The sequence below is a fragment of the Saccharomyces mikatae genome (assembly GCF_947241705.1).
Source record: "Saccharomyces mikatae IFO 1815 strain IFO1815 genome assembly, chromosome: 15".
Lineage (NCBI taxonomy): Eukaryota > Fungi > Ascomycota > Saccharomycetes > Saccharomycetales > Saccharomycetaceae > Saccharomyces > Saccharomyces mikatae.
Window position 1 is genome coordinate 549,385 of NC_079270.1, and position 20,075 is coordinate 569,459.

The following is a 20,075-nucleotide window of genomic DNA, read 5'->3' on the forward strand; positions in this document are numbered from 1 at the left end:
TACTAAAAGGGACCCCATTAATGAACTCTTAAATAGAAAAGAAATGTCAAAATCCTGTTGAAAGCGTGTGTGTGAATAACCTGTTTGCGGATTATAGAGGTGAAAAGGAATTGGAAAGTTTTGTTTTTAGTTTAAGATGGCGACTTTAGAAGAATTGGACGCTCAGACTTTACCAGGAGACGATGAATTGGATCAAGAGATTTTAAGTCTTTCGACGCAGGAGCTTCAAACAAGAGCCAAGCTTTTGGACAATGAAATTCGTATTTTTAGATCAGAATTGCAGAGATTGTCTCATGAAAACAATGTAATGCTCGAGAAGATTAAGGATAATAAGGAAAAAATCAAGAATAATAGACAGTTGCCATACCTAGTAGCAAACGTCGTCGAGGTCATGGATATGAATGAAATCGAAGACAAGGAAAATAGTGAATCTACTACACAGGGTGGTAATGTCAATTTAGATAATACGGCTGTTGGAAAAGCTGCCGTGGTCAAGACTTCTTCTAGACAGACCGTGTTCTTGCCCATGGTTGGTCTAGTGGACCCTGATAAACTTAAGCCAAATGATTTAGTAGGTGTGAACAAGGATTCGTATTTGATATTGGATACTTTACCTTCTGAATTCGATTCTCGTGTAAAAGCCATGGAGGTGGATGAAAAACCAACAGAAACGTATTCTGATGTGGGTGGGTTGGATAAACAGATTGAAGAACTGGTGGAGGCCATTGTATTACCTATGAAACGTGCAGATAAATTTAAAGACATGGGTATTAGAGCACCAAAAGGTGCCCTAATGTATGGACCTCCAGGTACTGGTAAGACTTTATTAGCGCGTGCGTGTGCGGCTCAAACCAATGCTACTTTTTTGAAGCTAGCAGCACCTCAATTAGTGCAAATGTATATCGGTGAAGGCGCCAAACTGGTCCGTGATGCATTCGCGCTGGCTAAGGAAAAAGCACCAACTATTATTTTTATTGATGAATTGGACGCTATTGGTACTAAAAGATTTGATTCAGAAAAATCCGGTGATAGAGAAGTGCAAAGAACCATGTTGGAATTATTGAACCAATTGGACGGTTTCAGTTCTGATGATCGTGTCAAAGTCTTGGCAGCTACTAATAGAGTCGATGTTCTGGATCCTGCTCTGTTGAGGTCAGGTAGATTGGATAGAAAAATTGAATTTCCACTACCATCAGAAGATTCTAGAGCCCAAATTTTACAAATCCATTCAAGGAAAATGACCACTGACGATGATATTAATTGGCAAGAGCTCGCTAGGTCTACTGATGAGTTCAATGGTGCACAGTTAAAGGCGGTAACTGTAGAGGCTGGTATGATTGCCTTGAGAAACGGTCAATCTTCTGTCAAACATGAAGACTTTGTTGAAGGCATAAGCGAGGTTCAAGCAAGAAAATCAAAATCGGTATCCTTTTATGCATAAGAATAGTAATCTGAGTTCTCGATATGCCATACACATATCTACATATTTAAATATATCATTTTATTTAGACTCACATAATTTCCTTGTTATTGAAACTGTATATGGCTAATTGTATATTACTTACTATTTGATGAAACCTAGAGTGGACTAAGGGGTGCATGTACATTAGGATTTGATTTTCTTTCTTTTATTTTATATTTTGTTAAAAAGTTGCAACTTTCAAGAATGCTGTGAGGAAGAGAAAAATGTAGAAAAATAAGACGCACTTATGCCTGCAAGAGCCCATATAGAATGGACCTCATTTGGTGATTTAAGAAAATTGTTGTATAATAGAGAAACGGAGGAATATTTGTGGAAGTAAGATTTCATTACCATTACACCTTTCACGTGAAACGATTGATCCTTTTATCAAAGCATATCGTACTAAATATTCAAACCAGGTAACATTTATAGTAATATGGGGCAATCCTCCTCTATAAGTTCCAACAATGAAGAAGGCTCTTCCCATTCAAGAAAATTCGCAAATGACAGGGATGTATTAACATATTTCAATACTAAAGCACAACGACAGATCACTGTGCCAGAATTGGTCAGCCTTAAAGGAAATTTGCAAATCGAAAACCTGAATACTCCAATATCTCATAAACGCTTATGTAACTTTCTTTATTTTCCACAAAACCATACTATAATTGTAGGGATAGTAACTAACATGCTAAGAGTTTTGAGCAATTTCCCACTAGTGAACTCATCTTATGAACCAATTACAGGATATGGACTATTAAAATGTATTGTATTGTTGAATAAATCAAGATGTGAGAAATTCTTAAAAATCAAATCATATGATCAATTAAAACTACTGTTTATTTCTTTATCGCTTCAAAAGACTGATAAAGAAGAATTGTCCGAAGATAATGAAAACAATGGAGTCAAGGAGAAGAATATAAAACAAATTATAACCGGGTTTGATGATGTCGATACTGAAGTACTATATCTTCCAGCTGATTTTATGCTTCAATTTTTAACATGGCTTTTGATACTGAGTGTTGAATGCCCCACCACCAACTCTACCATAAATAATGAAACAAATGTTCAGTGGGACAAATTCAAAATCCCTGCGATGAATCTTCTTAGAACAATGAACCCAGACGTGGTAAACAATATAGAATCTCATTTTATAACATATCAACAATTTTCAACTGCAATAAGGACTGTAATGCCCAATCTTTTAAAGCCACTAGAAAACTTAATGGAACACTTTCTTTATTTGCAGCATGATTTGGTTGATTATGATACTAATTTGTCAAGTATTCAAGACTCCAAAATAATGACTCCAGCGTTATTGGCCCAACTATCTACGGGACTTCCTAAAGAACTATTCATTCAGAAGCTACAAAGTTTATACATTGGAAGGAAAAGTGGTTTCTCAATGAGGTCTTTGCAAGCTAAGGTATTCAAATGGATGGCTCCTTCAATTTTAGTCGTTAGTGGAGTGAGGATAACAAATTCTGAGGAATACGCAGCTAATAAAAATCCAAGGTATCGCCATTTTCTTGAAGAATTTCCAATATTAAAAGACTCAGATCAAAAAATGGATGCGTCTCTTATGAATAAAAAGAAAACTACTTTTGCTGTATACATAGACGATCCATGGAAAGTAACAAACAAAGACTATTTTGGTGATTTAAATACGAGAATAATACAAATATCACCAAGGCAGGATATCTATAAAGTCAACAAAAAAGGTACAGTTTATTTCAATACAATCGGCGGCGGAATTGGAATCGGAAATAAACAGCCACTAATTAAATCGGCATCTAAGAGGTACGTACCAGGAAACGTATCGTTGACTTTCGACAGCACCCTAGAATTCGCTGTGTTTAGGAATACTGGTTATGGGGGATCATTAGACCCTGGACTGTTATCAATGGAAAGAAAGGAGGAAAACTCCTCTTTTGAACTGCATATTTTGATTCAAGATGTAGAGGTATGGGGTTGTGGTGGTGAGAAGGAATTAGAAGAGCAGATCAAACAACTAGCATGGGAAGAAGCGGAGTCTAAAAGAAGACAACAGATTAACTTAAGAAGCTTGGGAGAAGACCGTGCCCTACTAGAAATGGCAGGTTTAGTTGGCCAACATCAAGGTGGTGGTTCAATGTGACGCGTTGCTTGTTTGCATATATTTTTAATTGCTGGCTTTGATTGAAAAAACCAAAAGTCATCGCATAAAGCTATAGTTTTATTAGTACTTAGTACATCTAAATTGAAAGGTACAAAGTCTTTATATTTACTTTATATTTCCCAGTATCCGACTTTTATTACTTAATTTACTTATTATTCGTCGGTTAGCTCAAACGACATTCTCTATCTCATGTGTTATTGTTGGTAGAGAGAAGGAGGGGCGCTATTTCTTTGATTTTGTTTTCTTGACCAATTTTTTCTTGATATGTTTCTTGACCTTTGTTTTCCTCTTTTCTCTTTTGGCATCTTTAGCTTCCTGTTTACGCAATTTTTTTACGTCTTTGTCCTCATACCTCTTACCCTTTAAAATTTTTGGTTCATCATCTTCATAGTACGCACAATCATCACTCTCCTCATTGCCCTCTTTATCGTTTTCACTTGAGTCATCTTCATCATCTGAGAATTCTTCTGACCCTGAGCCACTTGTATGATCAGCATTATCAAATTCAAATTGCTCGGAAGCTGCAAAATTTCTTTCATTATCATGAGCAATCAGACTTTTTAACAAGTCGAATTTACCATCTGTATACCTATCAAAATCCCTTTCCTCTAATCCGCCCAATGATCTAACCAAGTGCAATGATCTAAATATTTCATCTTCCGCTTCATCTTGTTCAGTAGATTTGATCGGTAGATTCTTCGCAATATATCCAACTAAGTCAGTGACATTGTGATAATCATCCTTGAATTTTTCCAAAGATTCCGATATCACAAATTGGAATATAACTCTTTCAGGGAAAATACTAATACCCATTTTCTCGAAATAAAGATTGACATTCTTGATATCCATCCTCAGGAAGTCCAAACTCATTGGATGCTCAGGTTCAACACTTTGTGAAACATCAATCATGAACAATTTGTCATCATGAATGATGGTGTTATATTCTGACAAATCAGCATGTACAAGACGACAGACTTGGTACAGTAATCTCATATATGCTACCATAGTGTAATAATAATGGAAAATCTCACCACGATCTCTGTATGGATAGTCTTTTAATTTAGGCGAAGCAAATCCATTACCTCGGCTTAAAAATTCCATAACTAAGACATTGTTTTTAACTTCAATCGGCTTTGGTGCTGGAATGACACCGCTTTGATAAATTCTTTTCAGGTTTCTAAATTCCTTCTCCGCCCAAATTTTTATCATTTTCCTTGGATTATGTTGAGATCTAGAATTTCTGAATCTAAATTCACCATCAACGTATCTCTCCCGATCTTTAAAGACTAAAATAGACGTCTTATAAATTTTGATGGCATATTCTGGACGGGGTCCATCTGTTTCTAAAACTTCGTACTTTCCAGTTTCTTCATCTATTACAGGTGCTTTACCGGTACCTGCAAAAGCATGATAAACGTTGGCTTCTTTCCCAGTACTCAAGCAACCGTTCAGATCCGCAATTACTCCTCTATTGACCATGGATTTCAGAAATCTCATTGTTCTCGGATCCAAAACATTTTCTACAGTAGCCCTATTGGCTTTATCCTTTGAAGTCTTTGCTCTGTTGAATGACAATTCATCAGTTTTTATTTTGTGACTGTACTTCTCTAATAACTGGTTATTGATGTGATCTGAAGCTCTCTGCGACACAGTCAACTTATCAAAATTATCTTCCAATGACATCAAATTAAAAAAATAACGAGCTTTCTAGATTATAATTATCGTCCAAGCCTTCTCTTATTAATTCGGATAAGAAAATTTCACCTCATCTCATCTCTAGTTTTATTCTTTTCTATAAAATTTTCAATCTTTTTGCGCGCGCTAATGACCCGCTAACTACGTTATAAGTAATAATGAAAAGAAGACGCTGTTCTAACGCTTTGACCCAAGGCAGCGGAATAGCAGTATTACAGAAAACGAGATGAAAGCTATTTGACAAAATTTATATCTCTCTCGACAATACTAATAAACGTTCTTTTCCCTGAATTTCAATGACGAAAGGCCCGGAAGTCACTTTTGAAATTCAAACACATGAGGTACCTACAATTTAATGATCATATCATCAACTTATTGACTATTGAGAAGCTCACTGATTTTTTTGGCTTCCTATAGTGTGTGCAAGAACTAGATATCATAACACCGACTAGAAATCGGGGCATACTATTCCGGCAAAGAATAAAGAAGGTCGGTCTTTTTCGCTCAATGTCATCATGGCAAGATCGTTTTGATTTCCCCGAAGGGGGTAGAACAAAGCCAGCACGTAAAACGCACTCATAACTTGGTAATACTCCGATGAGACGTAGACTCGTGTGATCAGTTACAGACTATCGCTCTCCTCGATTCCTTCATGTAGTTCCCGAGTTTGAAGAAAAAAAATATGGAGATATAAAGATATCGCTTTGCCGGATGAATAAAACTAGAGGAATCAAGGCATTCCAAAGATCTTTTTTTCTAGTGAAGTGTTTTATTTATGTATCTCAGTGAAGCCAAAATTTAGATAGCTTTTATTGCTAGACTAAGAAGTAAAATGTCTACAACTTTACACGATTCTACGAAGACTCTTTCTTTGAATACCGGGGCACAAATTCCCCAAGTGGGTTTAGGTACATGGCAGTCAAAAGACAATGATGCTTATAAATCAGTTTTGGCCGCCTTGAAAGCTGGTTATAAACATATCGATACTGCTGCTATTTATCGTAATGAAGATCAAGTCGGCCAAGCCATCAAGGATTCAGGTGTTCCTCGAGAAGAGATCTTTGTTACTACAAAACTATGGAGTACGCAACATCATGAACCTGCAAAAGCCCTGGACGAATCGCTACAAAGATTAGGATTAGATTACGTGGACTTGTATTTGATACATTGGCCTGCCCGTTTAGACACAAATTATATCAAAGATGGAGATATTCTGAGTGTACCAACAAAGGCAGACGGTTCTCGTGCGGTAGATGTCACCAACTGGAATTTTATAAAAACCTGGGAATTGATGCAAGAACTACCAAAGACAGGTAAAACTAAGGCCATTGGAGTTTCCAACTTTTCCATAAACAACTTGAAAGATTTATTAGCATCTCCAGGTAATAAGCTTACACCCGCTGCCAATCAAGTTGAAATACATCCATTACTGCCTCAAAATGAATTAATTAATTTTTGCAAAAGTAAAAAAATCATGATTGAAGCTTATTCTCCCTTAGGTAGTACCGATGCTCCATTACTGAAAGAACCGACTATCTTGAAAATTGCCAAGAAAAATAACGTCCAGCCCGGACATGTTGTCATTAGTTGGCACGCTCAAAGAGGCTATGTGGTTTTACCCAAATCTGTCAATCCTGATAGAATTGAAACGAACAGGAAAATATTCACCTTATCTAACGAAGACTTTGAAGCTATCAACAATATATCGAAGGAAAAAGGTGAAAAGAGAGTTGTTAATCCAAATTGGTCTCCTTTCGAAGCATTCAAATGACCACTCATTTCTCCTGTAACGTATCATATTATTTAGATAAGTAAAATACGTTTATATTCAATGTCGAGATTGTTAAGATTGTTTCGTAAATATGTTAAATACCATGATATGGCTATATATAAAAGTTGCGCCTTTACAGTAACAATCAGCGTCAATCAATAATATATAAGTAAAAAGGAAGCGAAATCCCGCAAATGCCAGAACAAGTCACGTAGTAGATAATAAGACTTTACCTGAATATATCAGTATTGAACGCCAATCAAGTAGTCAGCCAATTGTTCAACAATCTTGGTGGCTTCACCAGCTTGTACAGTTGGTGGATAATGAGCAATAATAACGGTTTGCTTAGTTCTCACACAAACAACACCTTCAGCATCGTGTCTACCATAAATACTTCTATCATCGGCTCTCAATAACATGAACTTCTGACCTTGGATATGCAAACCATTGCTTTGGAGGCCAGCTGGGTTGTCAAATCCTTGAACGATTTCACCAATTTCGTTAGGTTGCAAAGACAAACCACCTGAGGTAGCCCAAACAGCGTCACCTGCTCTTGAGTAAATGACGGCTTTGTCAACTTTACCGGTTCCTATTAAGTTATCAGTGTATGCTAATTAAAAGTAAAGAAGTCAAAAAGAAATGCACGTTCGAAAAATCATACATTTTATGGGTTTTTTAAGTTAGTAATTCATTCTACATTTTGTGTGGATAACTTTCGAACGTAGGCGCGTCACTGAGAACCAGCCATCACCACTCAGGATAACCCACTACTGTTTTCCTGCTTAAGCAATTACCAATTGTCTCTTTTACATACCTTGCCAAGACATAATTCGCAATCGTAGTTGGGTGTTTGTAGTATATTTAATTTGTATTATCCAAATATCACACAGTTGTTTTAAGAAGGGAATGGAAAAAGGGTCAATTGGGCCTTAAAAAGAAAAAAAAGAAAAATGCGGGTAATATACTTCGTACAAAGACATTTCTCAGCCGGAGGTTGTTATAAGCTATTGTATAACGTCCGATTCTGGGACGTCCTGCTAGAAAGCACTACAATATTCTGTCGCTCTATTTTTAGTTATTATACATAACAGTAAATACATGAACCAGTCCCCCTTTCTAATCCTCCTCTTCATCGTCCTCGATAACGGCAACTCTTCTTCTTTTCGTCTCATTGTTATCTTCGTTTTCCTCCTGTCTGTACATTGCTGCCCCTTCTTTTTTCAAACTTCTTAGACGGGCTGCGTTCGCTTCATCAGCATCCTCTTCCTCTTCCTCTTCCTCTTCCTCTTCCTCTTCCTCTTCCTCGTTATCATCATCGTCGTCAAATTCGGCCTCCTCCTCTTCATCATCGTCAACTAAGAAATCATCTTCTTCGTATTCATTTCTTCTAGAAGTTCCATAGGCAGTAGGAGAACTTTGCTTTCTAAAACCTGTTTCAAAGGCAGCGTCTGGAGATTCTTGTTTCTCCTTTTCTTTGAGCTGCCTTCTCCTTCTATCTCTTAATATTTGACTTTGTTTTTTTTCTAATTCTCTTTTCTCAACTTCAGGGTCCATACTAACAATATATGTTCCTGGGCCTTTGTTTTGTCTTTGATTCCTCCTTATAACAGCTTTACTTAGTTTTTGATGTATCTTCGAATTAGTGGATGTTGGAATAAACATTAACGTCTTTTTTATCTCACCCCCCTCGTAGCATTGGATCAATTCTTGTTGATCATGCGATACTGTCAAAAAAGTGTTGCTAGTGTCGTTAACCAATATATCTGTACACTCTTCCCCAACCTTTAAAGAATATGTGCCATCTGACCACTGCACTATTTGTGTATTTGATTCTTTGAAGACATGTTGGTCTTTGTCACGAGAATATCTCCATCTAACAGTATTCTCATCAATTAAACGGTCATCTAGTTGATCTTCCTTAGAAGCCGAATTGCTCGTTCTCTCGTTGACCTTAGCCTCAAAACTTGGAGGGTCGAAAGGAACTGGATCGATCGTTAAAAAATTGGGAATTCTGGCATAGAAAATCTCATTATGAGACGCTGTTTCATTCACAATACCCTTGCTTGGAATGATATGTCTTACAAGCTCCACATTCTCCTCTTTAAAAGTATGCGTGGCCTCATCTTGATCAGAAAAGTCATTAAGATCTTCACCATAAAATTTTCGTGTATACATAGCCTGCTCCTCTGCTTCATCATCATCTAACCCAAGACTTTCTCTATGACGACTTCTATGGTTGACGCTCTCTTCGTCGCTATCTCCACCACTTTCATTATTGTTATTTTCAATCCCTGATTTCTTGCCGTCATTATCATCATTATCATCATCATTATCGTCATCATCATCATCTCCAAATAGATCATCTAGTTCAGCATCTTCTTCTTCTTTACTATCATTAAAATCTTGTGTGAGAGCTATTTTCTCGTTGCTTGTATTATTAGAAGTGGCATCTAAGTCGCCAACAATTTGCCCGTTCTGCGGTGAATCTTGCAGAATTTCAGATGACATACTTTATCTATTTGGGTTTTTTATTTGAATTCACCTGAATTATTCGCCCTCTTTTACTATTGACTTACTTTATTCTTTGTATTCCTTTCATGCGCTTGCTCTTTTTTTTTTTTTTTTTTCTCATTGCTTTACGTTAAAGATAATCACCCATAACGATTGAATATGACAAAAGCTCTATACATAATAATGACACTCCTGACATTAGTAGCGTTCTACATACTCCCTTAATTATAAGTTATATCTATTGGTTAACACTACTGCAAAATTCTTTTCAAGGGCTCGATATCAGCTTCCTGCCCTTGTTTTACATATACTAGGAAATATGGAGTTGCAGTATTGCCCTCATTAAAATTGAAGACCTCGTCCTCCTGGACCTCACTGACGGTTTCATCATTGTATTTTCTCCAAACCCCATTGTGGTTTCTATCTTTTATATATATCCAATAGTGACCATAACTGGCCTCACCCCGATGAATAAAAACCGAAAATAGTGAGTATCCATATTCTTTAAAATCGTCAAATTGATGGCTTATTTTCTCTTCCAAATTATTAATATTGTTGTATAAGCTCATCAATTCATTATCAATGTTATTTACATTGGTTCTGAGCGTATTTATCACATCAATTTTAACCTCGGTCTTCAAAGTTGTCTTCTCTACGACACTCGATTCCAACAGTTTGATACTTTCTAAAAATGCATCTTTCCTCGTGAGTCCTGAGTTATCGCGGCTCAATAGTTCTCTTTGTCTATTTTTCATCACTCTCAACTTTTGTTTCATTTCTTCTGTTTCATTTTTTTTGGCTAACAATAAAGGGTTCTCCGTATCGGCATACCTGTCCATATAAATAACTTCTTTGAACGGCAAGGGTTCAATGGACTTAAATGGCATGAACCTTTCACGATCGTAGTAAACTCTCTGAATTTGCACTTGTAGAATGGTAGGAAATGTTGTAACGGCAACAGTGCGTGTTACATCACCATACTCTTCCATTGTCAAATATTCATCTTTAAAATAAGAATCAAATGCATCATAAATATCTTTGGGATGATCGCCAATATTTATCAGTAACGAGAGAAATCTTTCAACTTTTGTACGAACTTTATTTGTTGCAGACAAAGGAACGATGCTTTGTTTGGTGGTACCATAAAACAACTGCTTAACTAAATCGTATTGTTCATTATCTTCATCGTATTTTATGGGCTCTGAACCACTTTCTATTTGAAATAACACATTTCCTATACATTCAGTGACATCTTGTTGTCTACCCATTTCTAGAGCATTTTCTAATTGGTCTGAGCTGATTTTTGCCACACGTGTAAGTGAATTTAGGTCAGTGGTATCGTCGCCCCCAACAATTTGAACATTATTAGGTTCATTTTTTTCGGTATTGCTAGGGTTTCTATGAGTATCCCTGTTAGTGTTATCTTCCATTTTTGAACCAATTGATTTAGGATCATTTTCTTTTGTAGTACAGGACTCTTGTGTTGCTTCCTCTTTCAAACCTATAGGAATTGCAGCACCATCAGCTGGTTTATTGCCTTCCACTTCAAACTCTACTTCGATATTACTTGGGGCAAAAGCCAAATACGCTAGCTCTTTCGAGGGTGTCACACATCTTTCTCTTGAATGTACCATTGCATAGAAAAGATTGCGAAGTTGATATATGAATTGAACAGATCTTTCCACTTCACCTTTACTAATTTTTCTTCCACCAATTCTTCGGACATGCCCACTGTTAGAGAGGTGGTCGTTAAAATTTTCTACTGTTTTTTGATAATCTAGTATATATCTTCTTAATGGTGCAATGGAGAAGTAATACTGTAGCAAAGAATTTAAATAACAGGTGTTTCCAATGTTATTGATACCCGTTGGCCAATTTTCTGGCGGTAAAGAATTTGGATCTATCGTGCCTGTTAGTAGGAAATTGCTGATTAAGTTTGAATTTCTTTCTATACTAATCTTAGTCAACGCTGCCTTTAAAGTGAGAAATTGGTCGGGCTCGTACACACTTTCATCAAACCACTTTTGTTTAAATATTTTCAAAATGGTTTCGTCAGAAGCATTTTCATTAACTTGAAGAAGCTTCAGTGCCTCTTGATAATCAAGCTGTTCTGCACCATAGTAAGTTAAAAACTGTGGACATTCGTCTGTTAAAAAATTGAACAAGTCAAGACTTTTCTTACTAATAGCGATGGTATAAAGTGCACGATCACAATCCAACTTTAATCCCGGTGAGTCGTTGATTTTGACCGAATACGCAGTTTTTATAATGTCTTCATCAACTGACTCATCAATCGAAAGTGTATCGTATGCCTGAGACAAAGCTCTATATGGCTCATGATCGACATAAAACTTCAGTTTATCAGATTTTGTGTATTTGGCCAACAATCTGAGGGCATTTTTCAAATTTGTCAAGTGACCAGAGGTTACTTGACTTTTGTTAGATGTTTCAAACTTGTAAATAGATAACAATGTCGCTTCATTCAACTCTGCAATATTGCATTCTTTTGGTTCAATTTTGAAAACCAATAAAGCGTTTTCTAAAGCTTCTTGACCTATGATATCCTGTTTCCCACAGTAAGCAATTAACTGGTATGCCCCTTTTCTATTTGCAATATATGTAAGTGCATCAAAATACAGACCAATATTTTTAGGATCTAAAGAAGATAGAGATTCATAATTTCTGATTATATCTCTATCGGTATAATAATGCGAAACGGAAAGATTGACAAAATGTGGTTCCGCGTCCAAAGGCGAATGAGATTCATTAGAATTTAACAAAATTCTTGACCTTGATTCTCCCAATAAATGAAACCAAGGTAAAGATGAAAAAGAGGTCTGCAAACAGGACAACCCTTTGACACTCTTTGTGTTTTTCAAAGGGGAATTTGGCGCCAACAATGAAGTGGATAGCTGGCCCCAGAATAATAATTGTAGACACTTCCTCACAAAGGACTCTCGAATTTTTCTTACCTTTAAATCGTCCACATAATCAACCATATCGGGAGGTAAGTATTCAGTAAATCGTTCGTTCGTTTCTTCATCGATTTCGGAGCTTACTTGAAATCCATACTTAGACGTTAACCATTCAGGGTTTAAGTGCGTGTTTAGAGCTAAATTCCCAGAATCAATTGTCTTTACGGGCTCTGTCTTGCTTTTCCTCGTCAATGGCCCTTTAAAAATCTTAAAAAGTGTGTAAAAACAGTCGGCTTGGGACGGTGTGTTGTTCTTATCCAGCGATTCATTATTTAGACACATATCACTGTATCGTCTCTTAATGGCGTTAATAGTAAAGCTCTCATGCTCTTCAGGTGAATCAAACTCGGGTTTGAAAATTTCAATCAAAATCAATTTGTTGGTATCATCGGAAACATATATACCGTAGTCCATTAAATTGGGGTCGGAAGAATCAAACGTTGAAAAGTCTACTCGATCGTATTCATGCAAAAAATCTATTGAATGAAATTGAGTGACACCTACGTGCTTTTTCAATCGTTCTAATTCTTGACGAATTTTCACGGTAACTTTTAGATGATAAATAGGAATTTTAACGATATCATCAAAACTTGAGACGTGCTGCTCTGTTAATGATGGGTTCAGAATAACCGCCTGAAAAACGTGTATTTTGTTGTATTTGGGGCAGGAATATGAATCATATTCAATCTTCGTTTGAATAACCACTTGATCAGTTACTGACCCCAGGGCATTGGGACGAATACTGCTTCTAAAACTTGAATAGGAAAGCATAGACTCCCTCAAAATACCGGTAGTTTGTAGGCCCTTTTCTATTACACTTGGGTCTGTAGAATTAAGAAAAATAGTGTCGCAAAGTATATCGTCCAAAAGTCTGTCCGAAGTTTTTAAAGGTAGGCTGGTAGCTATATCTGGATACAGCAAATGTTTACCATCGTCAAAATCAACAGGAGCTGACTGATGACTTGCACTCGTTTCATATAGTGGACACTCTTCTATAACAGCACCATTGCTAGCAGAGTTGTTTTTATCTTGGTTTGATGGTTCACTTTGATGATCTTCAATTGCATTCTGGAGTTCCCTATCTTCGTTCGCCATTTCCTGTCTCCTTCCTAATTATGACAAAAAAATCTTTTTCAATCAACCACCCTGCAATCAATACCGATATCCCAGTTGCGTGCAATATTCCTTCAATGGCGAGTGGCTTATTTTCTAAAATTGTAGATCTGTTTTTTTACCTTAGTTGACAGTTACTCTTTGTCATAGATTCAATTTGTGCTCACCCTTAGACATATGAACCCATACCCCTCCACATATTTATAGACAGCGCAATCATCCTTTCATATTGGTCATATTGGCATTAAATGTATATGTATAATACATAAGTTTATATATGGTAATTTGAAGGGCATCTTTCGGACTATTTTTTCCCTTTCATTCCACTTTTACTGCACAGTGCAACTTATGCATGCTACTTTTCCAGTACTCTTCCAGTACTTAAACTCTCTCGGCACTCCAAATAGCAACTCTGCAGATCATCTTAATACCTTCTGTAATAACTGTGTATGGAACGGCCATATAAGAATCGTGCTTGATAGCGGTGTCCAAATGCTCTAACTCATCATCCCTGAACTGTTTGATGGTAGAAGTCAATGACCTGATTTCCTCACTTGGGCCTTTTGTTCCGTCAGTTCTTTCTAGATCAAATTGATTGGCCAGGTTTCGCAATTGACCATTGTAGTGGCCTCCGATTACGGTTTCTACAGCTTCAGTACAAGCCATGGCGGCTTCCGGAGAAATGAATGCGGTACCAGCCCCCATTGCAAAGGCTCCAACTTTCCAAAATGGCGTCAATAAGGAGGGCCTGACTCTCCTTTTCAGTTGTAAGTTGTCAAAGGTACTATGATGATGTACTTCCTGATCCCACATGTGCTTTAGCACGGGCTTTAAATGGGGGTACCTATGAGCCAAGACAAAGTATTGGCCAGCGTAGATATAATCTGCACCCAACTCACCAGCCTGGTCCACACGAATGACACGATCCAAAAAAGCAGTCTGAGCCTCTGATAGATTTTCACATTTGGGAGCGTGCCCTGACTTTTCGGCGTGTTTTACTGATGCATGTTCTGTTACCTTTAATGATGATAAGACAGAAAAGCCTCTGCTAACAGGCTTAGATATTAAAGCGCGCAGCAACATAATAATCTTTGTGTACTTTTGTAGTGAGATATGTTTGAGCTCTTGAATTATCTGGGAGGATAAGTAATTGTCTGATTCTCAACAGCAACGCTCTAGTCCGTAAAAGTAAGGAAGCCTTTATTTAGAAATTTCTTTTTATTTTTTCCCTGAAAAATCCCGTACGTGAAAAATTATACAGAGTATAAAGTTAAAGTATATATAGGCAAGTACGTACAGAAGAATTACTGAACTTGAGGCACTTCAGTTATTGTCTATCCACCATGTTAGTCCATTCTCCTAGTTTATACTGCATATTCTTGGGATGATACTCCGGGTACGATTCCTCAATGGTCTTCAATAATTCGTCATGAAAAATCTCGTATCCTTTTCCAGAAAAGTGCAGTCCATCTGTTAACAGCTGTCTCCAGTTATCTCCACCTTTTTCTTGAAAGGCTTTATTCAAGTTCACAAAGGGTACCTTTTTCTTATTGGCCAGTTTTGCTAACGCATCGGAATAAATAGCAAAGTTTTGGTTAGTGCGCAGATAGCCGAGAGCTTTTTCTTCAGCTTTTGTTTCTTCCCATTTTTGACTATATATCAGCGCTGGGCCTATTATAATAGGACAAATATGATGAGCTTTCATCATAGATACCATTTGGCATATATTGTCTTCAAATTCATGGAGAGGAACACTTTGAGGCCCTGCTGAGCACGCATCGTTAGAACCGAAAAAAATGGTGGCCATGACAATGTTGGATTCATTTTTCAAAATCTCTGGAAGAACTTTCAACCCCCATCTAGAGTTGTACCCTTTGAACCCTCTCTGAACAATATCCATTTTTCTGGTATACTCGTTAACCAGTGCAGCTCCGAGAGCATACTGATCCTTGTCACTTTCAAGGGGTCTAGTATCGAAAGCCAATTCCGTAATAGAATCTCCGAATAGCAAAAACTTTTTATAATCCATTTTTCAATATGATTAAACAGCACAATATAATGAACTATAACTAATAGAATTATTTCTTTGTTTTCAAGTGGGATTATAGTAAGGCGGTGTAACCAACGTATATTACACTGTACTCTATAGCATATGTTAGCGCGAAAGAAAGGGAGAAAAAAATTAGGTCGAGCAACAGCCACCAATTTATATGTATATATATATATATATATATCTATATATTCTTTCTATCTACTGATGTATACAAAACAGATATATAGCAGTTTAAGAGAAGCGATTTTGGGCGACGCAGAATGCGGAGTTTTTAGGTGTACTACGAACATATAGTGTACTACGGCAAATGTTATATCGGGAAAATGCAAGAAAGCAGGAAGGAATAAGAAGCAATTGAACGAGCATGTAGAAAAAGATGAAGAAAAGTGAAGGTACTAGCTGCAGAGACGTAACATAATATGCGACGGAAAGGAAAAAAGCAAGGAACAGTAAAAAGTAAAACTAGACTGATAGGAATATCGGATATGAATAGCGTATCAATCATGCAGTAGTACAATGCACATGGTGTGCATAACTCTTTAGGAAAAGGGTGCAGCATGATCGTACGAATTTTTCGGAATCGAATGGCAGGTTAGTTGTGGAGCTCGGTAGAGAAAGCAAAAAAAAAAAGATTGCAGCACCTGAGTTTCGCGTATGGTCACCCACTACACTACTCGGTCAGGCTCTTACCAGCTTAACTACAGTTGATCGGACGGGAAACGGTGCTTTCTGGTAGATATGGCCGCAACCGAGAGCGAAAGGAGATTACAAATATTATAAGTGCAGGGTTTATGTATGTTCGGTAGTGGGAGGTAAGAGGTGTTATGGGTGGAGGACTTTTTTTTATTGTATTTTATCTACTAGTAGTGGGGTATAGGAAAGTGAAAAAAAAGCGGTTCTCGAAGTTAGACTGAACATCATTGACGTGTACTTTTATCTGTTGATCTTTATTGGAATTGGATTTGCGAGGTGGCCAAATTCCACAAACGTTTTTCCTAGGGTAGCATTGCTTGAACAAACGGAGTTTCTCTATCGAAAAGAGCGTTTTAAATACTGATCGCTCAACATTCTTGATCAACTCCCAATTGCTTAAAATAGAAAAAAAATTGATCGGATTTCTGAGAAACAGAAAAGCACTACGGTTTCGCCATCTATCTTTATAACAGCTTTGTACACAAGATCAGCATAATCGATACAAGTAGGAGAGGTGGGAAAGCAGGGTATGAAAATGGCATCGGCTGTACCCAATCAACAGTTTCCATCGTGTGTACGCTGTAAAGACTTTATCACTACGGGGCACGCATATGAATTGGGTTGCGATAGATGGCATACACATTGCTTCGCCTGTTACAAGTGTGAGAAACCATTAAGTTGTGAATCTGATTTTTTGGTTCTTGGAACCGGTGCCTTGATCTGTTTCGATTGTTCCGATTCCTGTAAAAACTGTGGTAAAAAGATCGATGATCTGGCCATAATACTATCTTCTTCAAATGAAGCCTATTGTTCGGATTGTTTTAAATGTTGTAAGTGTGGTGAGAATATTGCAGATCTACGGTATGCGAAGACTAAGCGAGGTCTATTCTGTTTGAATTGTCATGAAAAGCTATTAGCTAAAAGAAAATACTATGAGGAGAAAAAAAGGCGACTCAAAAAAAATCTGCCGAGTTTACCCAATCCTGTAATTGATAGTGACCCTATCGATGACACTTCAGCGGCAGTCGCTGTTCCAGAAAGAGCATCCGGTAGACCTATATCTCCTGTGAAGAAAATATCTTTAGGATCTGAATCTCTCAAGGATATAGAAACCAATTCGAGTGATATTGTTCCGCACTTTATCACAGGATATAATGATAGCGATGACAACTCTGGAAGTTCAAAATTTGGCTCAAACGTTTCTATAGAAATTATGGGACTAGCAGGAGATGACAAGAAGCAGGAAAAAAGTGAAGTTAAAGAGGAAGTGGAGGTGCATTTAGCGAATCTGCCGCTTAATGTTGCGATAGATTCCACACCAAATCAGAAACACTTTTTGGGTAACAAAGAACCTCTGAGCCGTTCAAAAAGCTTGTTAAACAAAACACCATTGAGGAATTCATCCGGACAGCATGTCGCAAAATCTCCAAGCTCTTATAGACAAGGTATAGTAGTTCATAACAGTTTTGAAGAGAGCAACCAAATTGACTCTCCGAACGACGGTTCCCGAAGTGCAAGTGAACTGCTAAGCTCGGTATTGCATAGTCCAGTTTCTGTTAGTATGAAAGATTCGAAGGGTTTTAAAAATAACGATTATTTAAGCTCCAATTCTGTATCTCAGACGGGTCCTTCACTACCGGCGAAGGGATTGAAGAATATCATTGAAGAAACAAGCTCACTTCAAACATCTGCTGTTGAGATTGTGAAATCAGACAAAAGTGTCAGTGATTTAGCCGCCGTTCAACAAGAGCAAACGGATAAATTTTCGTACTCTTCAAACAATAATGGGAACGATAAGAAAATTTCAAGATCGTTGTCACGAAGGTCGAAAGATTTGATGACTAATCTAAAGTCGAAAGCCATAAACAAACATGAGAGTAATTTTAAGCTTTCACCGGCCTCTAAACTAACATCTAGACGATCACAAGATTTAATTAGAGATCTTGATTCACATCCTGATTTTAGTACTCCCAGTTCTAACGGCGCCCTTTCAGAAGTTTTAGTGAAGAATCGAAAAAGCCTTAATCCCAACCGACTGACTGATAATGGCATTTTGAAAGTCGGTGGTAAGAAGGAGGGCGCTGTTAATGAACAGAATGGTTTTAGCATGAAATCACCATCATCATTTGGTCATTTATTACAAACACCCGCTACGCCAAGTAATGCATCGATGTATCGGACCCCGCCTCTTGATAGTTCATTAACATTTGATAGATTTAATGGATCATCGTATAGTAACCAAAACTATAGTTTACCTAGTTGGCAAAATACTCCAAAGACACAATTGGAAAATAGCAGCCAAATTGGGGAACAGAAAGAAACGGCTTATGAAATTAGAGAATCCAAAAATGATTCATCTCTCGATAAAGAAATTACCACAACTGAGTTGCACTTGAAACATTTAAAAATAAATCTGAAGGAACTTGAATCTCAAAGAGAAGAATTAATGAAAGAGATTGATGAAATGAAGAATACAAAAGAGACCCTACGCCAACATATTGAAGCCTACAATATCGAAAAGAATAAATTATATCTCGAATCTAATGATGTTCTAGAAAATTCCGCAACAATAAGAGAAACCACTTTAGATGAATTATCACCTGTGAAGCACGTTGCGACTGCAAGTTCTGTAGTACGAAGTTCTGTTAAGCCAAAATTTTGGAAGTTCTTCTCATCTGGTAAGCCACAAACCGAGCAATCCATTCAGGGAGCCAATTCAAGTAATTCAAGCTCGATCACTAAAAACGCACCAGTTTTGCATTCAGCTCCTTTGGCTAGTAGTAACTCCGGTCGTATGGAAATTTCGCCTCCTGTGCTACAAAATCCCAATGAATTTAGTGATGTCAGATTGGTTCCTATCGAAAGTGACGGAAATACGGGGCAAAGTAAGGATGTGGAAGAGTATTCAAATGGAAGCAATCTCTATGGTTCAAGTTTAGTTGCTAGGTGCAATTTTGAAAGCAATAAAATACCAATGATACTTTCTGTGTGCATAGACTTTATTGAATCAGACGAGGAAAATATGCGATCTGAGGGTATATATAGAAAATCAGGTTCCCAACTAGTTATAGAAGAAATAGAAAGACAATTTTCTTCATGGGAGGTACTGCAGAATGCTGACACGCCTAATATTTTAATAGATCAAGATCTTAATGCTGTTACTGGCGTACTAAAACGATACTTGAGAAAACTTCCCAACCCGATCTTTACGTTCCAAGTGTACGAACCCTTAATGAATTTAGTCAAATCCAAAAAAATGATGGAAATTTTGCCATTTGTTGGAGGAAAGCTGTCGATGGAAGCAAGGAATTCGGACACTTATATGTCATGTAAGAGTATTTTGAAAAGCATACTGGAAGACTTGCCGAAAGAACATTATAGGGTCCTAAGAGTACTAAGTGAACATATAGAAAAGGTTACACACTATAGCAATTGGAATCGAATGACACTTTATAACTTAGCTTTAGTTTTTGCTCCAGGTTTGATTCGCGATTTTAGTGGAGAGAAGGATATTATTGATATGAAAGAGAGAAATTATATTGTGGCATTTATCTTTGGAAACTATAGAGATGTCCTGGCGTAGTTCTCGATAATCAATTGACCCGAATTATGATTTATTGAAAGATATTATTTTTCATTCCCGG

General features: G+C 37.2%; 10 protein-coding genes across 10 annotated transcripts; 4 read left to right on the top strand and 6 right to left on the bottom strand.

Annotated features, from left to right (window-relative positions):
* Positions 1 to 136: 136 nt before the first annotated feature.
* RPT5 (proteasome regulatory particle base subunit RPT5) lies at positions 137 to 1,441 on the top strand (the record flags this gene model as incomplete). The annotated part of the gene is made up of 1 exon (XM_056225754.1): positions 137 to 1,441. One exon carries the CDS (start codon positions 137 to 139, stop codon positions 1,439 to 1,441), a length of 1,305 nt encoding a protein of 434 aa, XP_056079541.1.
* A 457-nt stretch (positions 1,442 to 1,898) lies between these two features.
* RTC5 (Rtc5p) lies at positions 1,899 to 3,599 on the top strand (the record flags this gene model as incomplete). The annotated part of the gene is made up of 1 exon (XM_056225755.1): positions 1,899 to 3,599. The coding sequence occupies one exon, from the start codon at positions 1,899 to 1,901 to the stop codon at positions 3,597 to 3,599; it is 1,701 nt and encodes a 566-aa protein (XP_056079542.1).
* Positions 3,600 to 3,842: 243 nt separating this feature from the next.
* Positions 3,843 to 5,303, bottom strand: RIO1 (protein kinase RIO1; the record flags this gene model as incomplete). The annotated part of the gene is made up of 1 exon (XM_056225756.1): positions 3,843 to 5,303. The coding sequence occupies one exon, from the start codon at positions 5,301 to 5,303 to the stop codon at positions 3,843 to 3,845; it is 1,461 nt and encodes a 486-aa protein (XP_056079543.1).
* An 844-nt stretch (positions 5,304 to 6,147) lies between these two features.
* GCY1 (glycerol 2-dehydrogenase (NADP(+)) GCY1) lies at positions 6,148 to 7,086 on the top strand (the record flags this gene model as incomplete). The annotated part of the gene is made up of 1 exon (XM_056225757.1): positions 6,148 to 7,086. One exon carries the CDS (start codon positions 6,148 to 6,150, stop codon positions 7,084 to 7,086), a length of 939 nt encoding a protein of 312 aa, XP_056079544.1.
* A 242-nt stretch (positions 7,087 to 7,328) lies between these two features.
* On the bottom strand, positions 7,329 to 7,913 carry PFY1 (profilin; the record flags this gene model as incomplete). Its single annotated transcript, XM_056225758.1, has 2 exons — positions 7,329 to 7,696; positions 7,901 to 7,913. 2 exons carry the CDS (start codon positions 7,911 to 7,913, stop codon positions 7,329 to 7,331), a joined length of 381 nt encoding a protein of 126 aa, XP_056079545.1.
* A 289-nt stretch (positions 7,914 to 8,202) lies between these two features.
* On the bottom strand, positions 8,203 to 9,594 carry LEO1 (Paf1-complex subunit LEO1; the record flags this gene model as incomplete). Its single annotated transcript, XM_056225759.1, has 1 exon — positions 8,203 to 9,594. The coding sequence occupies one exon, from the start codon at positions 9,592 to 9,594 to the stop codon at positions 8,203 to 8,205; it is 1,392 nt and encodes a 463-aa protein (XP_056079546.1).
* Positions 9,595 to 9,848: 254 nt separating this feature from the next.
* Positions 9,849 to 13,667, bottom strand: UBP2 (ubiquitin-specific protease UBP2; the record flags this gene model as incomplete). Its single annotated transcript, XM_056225760.1, has 1 exon — positions 9,849 to 13,667. One exon carries the CDS (start codon positions 13,665 to 13,667, stop codon positions 9,849 to 9,851), a length of 3,819 nt encoding a protein of 1,272 aa, XP_056079547.1.
* A 399-nt stretch (positions 13,668 to 14,066) lies between these two features.
* On the bottom strand, positions 14,067 to 14,768 carry CAT5 (putative monooxygenase CAT5; the record flags this gene model as incomplete). Its single annotated transcript, XM_056225761.1, has 1 exon — positions 14,067 to 14,768. The coding sequence occupies one exon, from the start codon at positions 14,766 to 14,768 to the stop codon at positions 14,067 to 14,069; it is 702 nt and encodes a 233-aa protein (XP_056079548.1).
* Positions 14,769 to 15,012: 244 nt separating this feature from the next.
* On the bottom strand, positions 15,013 to 15,714 carry IAH1 (isoamyl acetate-hydrolyzing esterase; the record flags this gene model as incomplete). The annotated part of the gene is made up of 1 exon (XM_056225762.1): positions 15,013 to 15,714. The coding sequence occupies one exon, from the start codon at positions 15,712 to 15,714 to the stop codon at positions 15,013 to 15,015; it is 702 nt and encodes a 233-aa protein (XP_056079549.1).
* A 1,252-nt stretch (positions 15,715 to 16,966) lies between these two features.
* RGA1 (GTPase-activating protein RGA1) lies at positions 16,967 to 20,014 on the top strand (the record flags this gene model as incomplete). Its single annotated transcript, XM_056225764.1, has 1 exon — positions 16,967 to 20,014. One exon carries the CDS (start codon positions 16,967 to 16,969, stop codon positions 20,012 to 20,014), a length of 3,048 nt encoding a protein of 1,015 aa, XP_056079550.1.
* Positions 20,015 to 20,075: the final 61 nt, after the last annotated feature.